Below are 10,209 nucleotides of genomic sequence, written 5' to 3' on the forward strand. Positions count from 1 at the left end.
GTGAGTGAATGAATGAGTGAATGAATGAATACATTCAAATCTAGCATTTTTTTTTTGAGTACCTCCCATTTGCCATGTAGGACTCCAGGTGATTTTCCATCTTACCTTTCCTGGCTAACCCTCCTGCAAGGTAGAAATTTTTATGCCTAATTTACAGAGCGAAAAATGGAGATTCAAAGATGGGGTGGAATCTGGCTAAGCATACAGGATGGTAAATCTGGAGCTAGAGTTCCAGACTTTGGTTCTTCTCACTCCAAATCCACTCAACAACACTCACCTTCTAAGATCCATTTTTAAAGTGCTTATAAAAATGACTCAAGGTTATGCCGGCCTGAGGCTAAAGCCAGGATTTGACCTTGTCTCCCAGTGTTTTCCACCGTCAGGACAGGCATGCCGCAAGACCTTGTGGATCATGTTTCAGAAACCTCAGGCTGGAACTTTCTTGCTGGGAATCCTTGGCAGCTACTGCCCTCTGTCCTTTCCAGAGCCTGTCTCCTGTCACCAGCTCCCCCACCCCCCAAAGAGTCCTGGCAAGTTACCATCTAAGTGGGTCTCTGCCTGAGCCTCCTGCAAAAACAACAGCCCTCTAGCCTGGAAACCAGACCACAGCAAGCACCAGCCTTGGCTATAACAAGTGTGGGCAGGCTGTGAGCAGACTCCTGTTTCCACAACTCTACCCACCGCTCCACTTCCTAGTTTATATAGAGAGAGGTCAGGAGAGGACCACCACCCCCCCGTCCCCACCCTCTGCCCAGAGCAGTCACCCATCAGGGGTGCTGATGAGAAGGAGGTGGGCAGCCTCATCATAAATCCCCTGAAGCTGCACCCACCCCACCACCCCCTCCTACCCCTTTCCCACGCGCTCCCGACCTTCCCCCCACCCCCCAGTGGTGAGGCAGTGTGGGCTTGATGGTAAAGAGCCAATGTAGGGGTTAGACAGACCCCGTCCCCAGCTTCTGCCACTTTCTACCTATGTGACCAAAGGCAAAGGTCCAGCCTCTCTGAACTTCAGTTTCCTTACCTGTAATATGAAGATAACGATTTCTCCTTTGTGGGATCATTGAAAGGGCAAAATGCAATAAAACTTGTAAAACACTCAGCTCAGTGCTTGGCTGGGAACACCCAGTCTGTGGCAGCTGGGTCAACCTTGGCTTTCCCTGAGGGTAACCTTGGGTGTCTCTCGAGCTTCGGAAGGAGGATTTTAAATGGTAAGGGGCATTTATTTCCCCCTGGTGTCCCACTCAGAAGATAAAAGGCAGTAATCTTACATAGTGGGTTTTCTGTTGAGACATCCTGGGCAAGTCATTTAAAATCTCTCTAAGCCTCAGTTCCCTCATCTAAAACACTAAGTATAATCATTACTTGTAATGAATAGAGCTATCATGAATCTACCTTAATAGATTATTAACAATCATCTGTATTCACTGTCTCCACCTCCTCATCCCCAATTCTTTTTATTTTCTTATTTTTACTGAGGTATAGTTGCTTTATTCTCTGAGTTTCAGCATAGCAATTCACAATTTTTAAAGATTAGTCTTCATTTATGGTTATACGATATTGGCTATATTCCAGTATCCATGCTGCACATTAGATCCTCGCGGGTTATTTATTTTATTCATAGTAGTTTGTACCTCTCAATTTCCTCTCTTGTCCCACCCCTCTTCCCTCTCCCCAGTGGTAACCACTGGTCTGTTCTCCATATCTGTGAGTCTGTCTCTTTTCTATTATCGTCACTAATTTGTTGTATTTTTTAAATTCCACATGTATTGACACCATATAGTATTTGTCTTTCACTGTCTGACTTATTTCACCAAAGCATGATGCCCTCCTAATCCATCTATGCTGTTGCAAATGTGAAATTTCATTCTCTTTTATGGCTGCATAGACTGAAGCGACTTAGCAGCAGCAGCAGCAGCAGTATTCTGTTGTATATACCTGGGGTGGGGGGTGTACAGAGACCTGTACGCCCCCGTAGTTCTCTCTTGAGAGCATTGCAGACTGGCTTTTGTCCCCACATTCCTGAAAGCCCTCTTGCCCAGTTCACTAATATCTCCGCATTGCCAGATCCAGCAGTTACTTCTCAATCTCTCTCTCTGACGTAGCCGATCACTCCCTCTTTTTCTCTCTTGAGTCTTAGGACACTACCTGTTCCTGGTTCTCCTCCTATGGCACTGGCCACTCCTCATGTGCTTGGCTGCCAGCTCATCTTTGCAACATTTACTAGTTGAGGGGCTCTGGGACTCATTCTTTGGCCTTTTCTCCTCCATGTTTATTCCTGGGTGATCTCCAGCCGCGTGAATTTGGGTCAGGTGTACATGACCATGGGTCTTATCATTCCATCTCCAGTACTGACCTCTCCCTTCAGGGCACATTCACAGACCCAGTGCCTCTTTGGCAAGTACCGGTGCACGCCTAATATACCTCACCAGCATCTCAGATCAAATCTGCCTAACACAGCAGCTCTTCATTTTGCCCCAGTGTCTCCTGACCGAAATTGCTTTCTGCTTGGGCTTGTCCATTTCCAAAAACGCCATCAGTTGTTCAGGTGAGACCCCTGAGATTACCTGTGATCATTTCACACCCCGCATTCCACATCTCGTCCATCAACGAGTTCTGCTAACGGTCCTTTAAAATGTATCCTCTGCCTGACTGCTTCTTACCCACCCCATTAGTCTTGTGCTCCTGTAGCAGCCCCTAACTTCCCATTCTTGCCCCACAGGGATGGGTGTGCTCTGTTCACCACTCAGCAGCCAGAGTGGTCTCTGAGAAAGGAAAACCCATCATGTCACTCCCCCCGCCCCTGTCAAAAGTCTCCACTAGCTTCTGGCTGTAACCAGACTGAAGCAGAGACTTCCAAGACCCTATGTGGTCAGACTGAAGCCTCTCCTTCCTCTGTCCCTCGGCTTCAGCCACACCAGAGCTGGAGGGCTCCCACCGCAGGACTTCTCCTCCTGCGACACCTTCTGCTGGAGTATACTTTAGAGTGCATCTTTGCATATGCTCGTTGCATCCAGCTCAAACCTCAGAGAGTGGGGGGATCACCTCCCGACCCCCCTGCATAATTTCTTCCCCCTTCCCTCTAGCCATTGTGACTTTTATCATGCTTATCTTTCGAGAGTATTCATCTCCTTCTGAATTTTTATGTGATGCATTTCTTAACTCGTTCATTGTTCAAAACTCTCACTAAAATGTCAGCTCAGTGCAGGTGGGGACAGAGTCCCATTCACAGCTACATGCCCAGTGCCTGCGAATGTGCTGAGCATAGGGAAGGCCCACAAAACCATGTTAAATGAATGAATGACGATTCAAAGGCTTGATGTGAGAATTCTATGGAATGATGCGTATCAAGGCTTTCCTTAGCAATGCAGCCTGGCACACAGTAGGACCTCAGTAAATGTCAGCTCTTCCCATTATGGATCAGATCTTCTTAGGGTGAGGATGTCCTTAAGAATCCTCCAGCTGCCCCACCCTCCAGACGGAGGGCTCTGTAGTCACTCGGGGACCCCCAGGCAGGGTCCCCACAGGGCTGGCTGAGCCGGGCCTCTGTTCTGAGGGAGCCCAGCACGCCCCTTATCAGATGTTTGTGTTTAGACTCTGAAGGGGGCAAATAACTCTAGTTCCTTTGACAACATTTAGGGCTCTGCCACCATTTTATTATGTGAGCAAACATTTGATAGCTGGGAAGCCCATCCCTAATGACAGGTCATAGAATCTCGCTGGCGTCTGCTTATCTGTTCTTGGTGTTTGCTCTTCCATTGAAACCTGCAAGGTCACAAGCCGTTTTCTCTCTCCTCCACCTGAAATCTGAAAATTGGAAAAAGCTTGATAGTGAGGAGTAAAGAGACTGGAGAGAGCAGGGGTGGGTGGAGGGAGGAAGAGGAGGCAAAAGATATCAGAGGACCCTGCCCAGGGGCTCAAGAATGCAGAAGGGCCAGAAACCTGTCTCCACACATGGACGCACCACTCAGCCCCGCTCTGAGGAGCTCTGGGGGGTGGCGGGGGTGGGGGCACGGGGAGCAGCCCAGACCAGGGCACCCTGGGCAGCTTAACAAGGACAGTTGTACCAGCACCACGGGGAGGACGGCACGCCTAGCAGCCCATCTAATCCCCCAACAACCTTCATCATAAAGGTGGGGAAACCAAGGCCCAGAGAAAGGAGTTTGAACAAGAGCAAAGCTCGTAGGGACTTCCCTAGCGGTCCAGTGGCTAAGACTCCACACCCCCGAGGCCAGGGGCCCGGGTTTATCCCTGGTCAGAGAACTAGATCCCACATGCTGCAACTAAGAGTTCACATGCTGTAGCTGAGACCTGGCGCAGCCTAATAAATAAATATAAAAAAAAAAAACAACAACAAAGCTAATAGAAGGCTCTTAACCTCAATGTAATGTAAAGAACACTGTCTGGGAGGTCTCCCAGAACTGGTTTGAATCTCTGGCCCCACACTCTCCTAATTCTGAAACCTTGGGCAATTCCTGGACTCTCTTTGACCTTGCTTTCGCAATCTGTAAAATGGACATAATAGCAGCCCCATACAAGGCTATGGCTGGGAGAACTGGTTAATGGAATAATAGTGGGATAAGAGGCCTTTAACAGTGTGATAGATATGTGAACATGTTGTGTGTGGCTGTGGCTGTTTCTGTGTCTTTGTGTGGAAGGGGGAATATTTGAGGGGGAGTCTTGAGAAAACGAACCGTTAAGTCAAAGGGCAGAACCTTCCTCTGAGATGACAACAAAGGGGAAAGGGAAGGAAGAGAAGCAAAGCCGGGGAAAAGGGACTCCCCGGAAGGAAAACGCGAGCTGTGATCTTGCATGACAGTTGAGATGAGCGAGGCCCACGGCTCTGGGAGCGGAGGCTGCCCCACGTGGGGGTCTGGCTCTTCTCAGGGACTCCTCCATGCTGGGTCTCCTGCCCCAACCCACCCAGAAGCCTGGTCTCAAAGGCCTTTAGCCCTTGGATCCCAGTTCTCTGATTTCTTGTCTTGATAGTAGCAAGCATTATAGAAAGCACTTTGCAATTTCCCACACTTCTTCCTGATGGAGTGTTAGTATGTGGTGATTTTCTCTTGTGCTCTGTGGCCTTGGGGCTCGGCACAGATCAGCAGCATCAGCCCAACCTGGGAGCTGATTAGAAATGCAGGTTCTTAGGCCCACCCCCGGCCCACTGAGTCAGAATCTACCTTTTAACAGGATCTCTGCTACTCCATTTGGGAAGGGATCTGGGGGACCCCTGCTCTTAGATTTTCTTAGGATGAGACCCTTACTTCCTTCAAAAGCAAAAGCTCCCCATCCAGCTGTCATTGCCACCAAACTGAGCAATTTATAAAACGCACTCTCACAGGAAGAGGAGTCCCATTTCAGCATAAAGGTCGGCAAGTTATGACTATTTCAAGGCAATTGGCAATTCACTTCTCTCTTCTAGGAATGGCCGGCTCCTAGATTTTCCTAAAGGGAGTGTGTTTCAGGACCAGCCCTGCAGGACTCTGAGGGCACGGGGTCCCTACACCTCCAGCCTCCAGCTCTTTGCTGGTGGAGTTGGGTCTCAGCTCCCCCAGAGAAGCCAGATGCTAAGGGCCCAGGTCCCCACCAGAGGCGCACAGCTGAGCTGTCTCTCCTCTCTCTCTGCAGTGTCCTCTCCAAGCATGGTGATGCCCACACATCACTTACTTTGTGCACAGCAACAAGGACCCTTATTTTCCACATCATCACCCTCTGGGCAGCTGTCACGGAGAAGCGCAGTGACCCGACATGCAGCACCTGCGAGAGGTCCCTGCTCACCTGCTGTCCTGCCGGCGCCTCGGACACTGGCTCTGACAGGCGCAGCCCCTTCTATGCAGTATTGTCACGATGCTTCTCCCAAGAAGTCTGGTCTGTCCTAGAGGCAGGGCACAAAGAAGCGGCGGAAGAGGAAGAGAGAAAGCCGTAGCGTCTACATCGCTCTCTTTCATCGAACAAACTGAAGTGAAAACTTGAATCTGTTACTGAAATGAGAAGAGGAGGACACGTGCTATTGAACTGAGCCAAACACAATGTAAATATCAGCCACCTCCCCCTGTCCTGCCCCCCATCCCGGCTGATCTGGAGATTTCTTTTAAAGAAGTAAATTTGTCCAATGGGTGTAAACTATAAACTACTGTAATTAAGTGCAATTTTCCCCCTCTACTTCCTCTCCCCTCTGCCCTGTATATAATACTAAAGTGTCTATCGATTTTCTTTGTAAAGGTCAGAGTTGAATTTTCAAAGTGATTCGCCCCCTCTCTCTTCCCCCACGGAGAAATACCCAAGGCAGCAGTGAAGCCCTTGACCCGCTTCCTCGGCCCTGGACACACACAGAGACTGTGTATTTTGGACTGACTGCCAGCTCACTCTGATCTCCTGATGTTAAGACACACCTCTGGGTCCCTAGAAGGGCTGAACAGAGAGTCAGAGTAGTGTCTTAGCTTCCGGAAGGGTTGGGGGGCCAGCCAGGACAGCCCCAGGAAACCCCAAGGCAGGGACGCTGGCTGTTTGATAGCACAAGAAAAAGTTGCCCTTTCAGAAAACCTCCCATTAAAACAATTTATTTTATCATGGCCCAGAGTCTCATATTTCTACCTCTGATGCTTTCCCTGCCTTGGTTTCTCCAAGAACCCCTGGCCCCTGGTCTTCTTGGAATTTTCCATTTACTCCACGGGGCTCGCTGCTACATGTCCCATTGTCTTCGGCCAGCCTTATTGCTAAGGTAAGAAATGTTTTTTCCCCCAGTCAGACTCCAATACTTTGTCTTTCTGTGACTCATCGGAGTAGACTTGGAGCCAACTCTTGGTGACTGTTGGTCACAGGAACAGAGGAAAAAGTAGGAAACGTGGAATCACCGTGGGTAACATTGTCAGCTTCATTGTAAGCGTGAACTCCAACCTTTCTTCCCTCCCATGGGGCTGTAGTCAGGAGAATGGCTCCTGTGGGTATCACCTCCTGCCCGGGTTCTTGCCTCCGGTAAGGATAGTATTGAAGACAAATAGTCCAAAAGGTGAAAAGCCAGAGGACTAAACACTCTCTAGCAGGCGCTTTGCCACAAATAATCCAGCGTTGACTCTAGGAAGAGAGAGGCTGGACCTTTCCTCCTTGCCGTCTCCAGCACAGACTTACCAGCCTGTGGTTTCTGGCTTCTAGACAGAGCAGTTCCCAAGCTGGCTGCAAGGGAGGGCGTCATGCTGAAGAGGTCCCAAGCAACAGGTTTTTCAAAATCTCAAAGTAGTAGAAAATGCAGTTCTTAGTGAGCCTGGCAAAGGTACTGAGAGCCCAGGGTAGGGATGGAGACTGTTAGAAATGCTGACCTCTTTTGGCTCCTTGCTCCCCTCCAGACAATGTTATTTGGGCTAAAGTGGTCGAGAGAAAATTCACGGATGGGTTGGAAAGGGCCGGGGCCAAAGCCGAGCACCTTGTGTCAAGAGAGGCCAGGATTTGCTGACTCTGGTGGAGATGGCTTATTCGTTGGTTCCTGTGAGTTCAGGAAGAGGAAGGGAATATAGGTCTTGAATTCCAGCCTCAACTGGAGCCCTATGTTTGAATTCACATTGTTTTTGGAGCAGTAAGTATCTGCATTTGGTAGATTTTATATCTATTACATTGTGTTACTGTAATAATCCTGAAAACCCAGGAGGTCTTAATCACTCAAGAAGTCATCCGGAAGTGTGGAGGACTTGGGGAGGGGTGGAAATCTCTAGGAATTTTTCTTAACTAGACCCTATGTGGACCAAGACTCATACAAGGTGACCCTGGTAGCTGAGAGCACTCCCTTCTAAAGCCAATCTCTCTTCTCACTGACTCTAAGAGTGGCAAGGAGGCCCACTGTGCATGGACTCAGGTGGGCATTACCCCCTCCAAAGATTCATCTGCAACTAAAGCCCCCCATGCCTTCTTCCTGTATGGACCAGTCGCTTGGGAATTCCTACCCCAAGCAACAGGTTTTTCAAAATCCCGGTATAGTGGGAGATGCAGTTCTTAGTGATCCAGGAGTCTCAAATGCTGTCTCAACCAGAGACAGCAAATCTTGGCCTCTTTTTTCACATGGTACTTGGCCGAGGCCCCAACCCTTTTCAACTCAACCATGAATTTTCTCTTGAATGCTTTAGCCTAAATAATATTATCTGGGGGAGCCAGGAGCCAAAGGATCAGTTCCTTACGGACTAACATTTTCAGAAGATCTCTTTACACCCTGAGCTCAGGCTAATAGACAATTCTGTTTTCACTATGACCTGCTGTGGTTTCTTGGGTGAGCTCTGGGGAAGGCAGATTTAATTTTCACATTGTGGATAAGCAATGAAATCAGTCATGGAAACCTGCCTTACAGTGGATTTGAATGGTCCATACCAGTGAATTATTTCCCCCAAAAGCAGAGAGAGCTAGAGTGTTAACTACTGGATTCAGGTGGATAAGAACACAGTCTAGACAGCCAGGGAATCTGAGCTCTGGGTTGGGGGGAAGGTTTTTGATGTTCTTTTTGAAGCCAGAATGCCTTGATTAGGATCTCCAGCATCACCACTTAACCCCGTCCTCATTGTCCTCCTACAGAAAATTGGGTGATTGTAGTAGTACCTACTGTATAGGATTGTTGAGTAAATGAGTTCATGCTTGTTAAGTGCTTGGACGTGGGCCTGGTACCTCGTGAATACTGTGTGTTAACTATTCTCTCATCCCAGAGTGAGTGATAGTCGCTCAGTTCTCTCCAGCTCATTGTGACCCCATGTGCTGAAGCCCGCCAAGCTCCTCTGTCCATGGAATTCTCCAGGGAAGGATACTGGAGTGGGTTGCCATTTCCTTCTCCAGGGGATCTTCCCAACCAGAGATCAAACACAGGTCTCCTGTACTGCAGGCAGATTCTTTACCATCTGAGCCACCAGGGAAGCCTACTATTAACAGACATTTTTAAGTATAAAGACAGGTCAACTTAAAAAGTATCAGCAGATACATGCTTGACTTTATCTTATAATCTATAGATAATACATTAGAATATGTAATGAATCCATATACCTTTTCTAAAGGCATACCCGAGATAGAAGTAGCAATAAGGTTATAAATGTCAATTCCAGAGTGCCTTCTCATATATTCTTCTGGACCTGGTTGATCTTTCCAGATACGCTCATCACAAATGTGATGTTTGGTAAATAAAACTGCCAATAATTGGTGAAATGATTTTGCTCATGTCTATGGTACATGACCAACCAAGCAGAGAACCAAGGATGAGTCAGGGAGAAGAGGTCTGAGGAGAGAGAGGGCAAGCTTGACTGGGGAGTCTGTCTCTTTAGGGGAAGAAGAAGGTAAAAGGTGGGGATGATCGGGAGGAGACGACAGAGAGCCAGGAAGCTAGGACTAAAGCTGGCTATAAGCTCCTAAAGGTTGAGGGCGTTGGTGGTGGTGGGGTGGTGATGGGAAATACAGGGATCTAGGAACAGTGGGTCAGGAAGAGGCAGGAGTGAACTTCCTCCCAAGGACAGTCAGAGCTGAGGTGTCCCCTATGAATGAGGAAGTAATTCAAATAAACGCCACTGAAATCTGTTCTGAACAGATCGCCAATAATGGACCACACAGAGGATTTGCCACACAGTGACAAATCCATGTTTTTTAAAATACTTTAAACACTTGCCAGTTGTTTCAAACAGACTGAATATTTACAAGAAGTTGCAATCAGCTAAATAAAATGTCTATAAAGCCCCTCCCTGTCTCCCTCCTTTCCTCCTCCTCTCTGCCTCTCTCTGTTTTAGTCTGTCTGTCTCTCTCTTTCATACAGAGGTCATTCCAGCTGGGTAAATACTAGATTGTCAGATAAGATTTATAACATGACAGTATTTTATTAATGAATCTTTGGGGTATGCAGACCTTCACACATGCCTGGATGACCAGTTTTTTCCCTTTCTTTTCAAAGTCGCTCAGTCATGTCTGACTCTTTGCAACCCCATGGACTATACACACCATGGAAATCCCCAGGCCAGAATACTGGCCAGTGTTCTTGCCTGGAGAATCCCAGGCACGGGGGAGCCTGGTGGGCTGCTGTCTATGGGGTCGCACAGAGTTGGACATGACTGAAGTGACTTAGCAGCAGCAGCAGCCTTTCCCTTCTCCAGGGGATCTTCCCAACCCAGGGATCGAACCCAGGTCTCCTGCATTGCAGGCAGTTCCCCACTTTCTAAGGAAAAATGAGCAGAGCAAACATGAGGGGAATGGCATCAAAAG

General features: G+C 48.3%; 1 protein-coding gene across 8 annotated transcripts in view; it reads left to right on the forward strand.

Moving 5' to 3' along the window:
- The window catches only part of HNF1B (HNF1 homeobox B), a 61,212-nt gene extending 55,085 nt beyond the window's left edge, over nucleotides 1-6,127 (forward strand). For all 8 annotated transcript variants that reach the window (XR_015148276.1, XM_086360357.1, XM_086360359.1 and 5 more), the window contains one exon: nucleotides 5,626-6,127. Coding sequence is in view for 7 of the 8 variants with exons in the window: in XM_086360357.1 (XP_086216483.1) it covers nucleotides 5,626-5,646 (21 nt within the window). In the remaining variant the exon portion in view is untranslated. The remainder of the gene's footprint in view (nucleotides 1-5,625) is intronic.
- The last annotated feature ends 4,082 nt before the right edge of the window (nucleotides 6,128-10,209 follow it).

Source organism: Bos grunniens, chromosome 19, assembly GCF_055505025.1.
Source record: "Bos grunniens cultivar Pamir isolate PY7600 chromosome 19, Bosgru_T2T1.0, whole genome shotgun sequence".
Taxonomy (NCBI): Eukaryota; Metazoa; Chordata; class Mammalia; order Artiodactyla; family Bovidae; genus Bos; species Bos grunniens.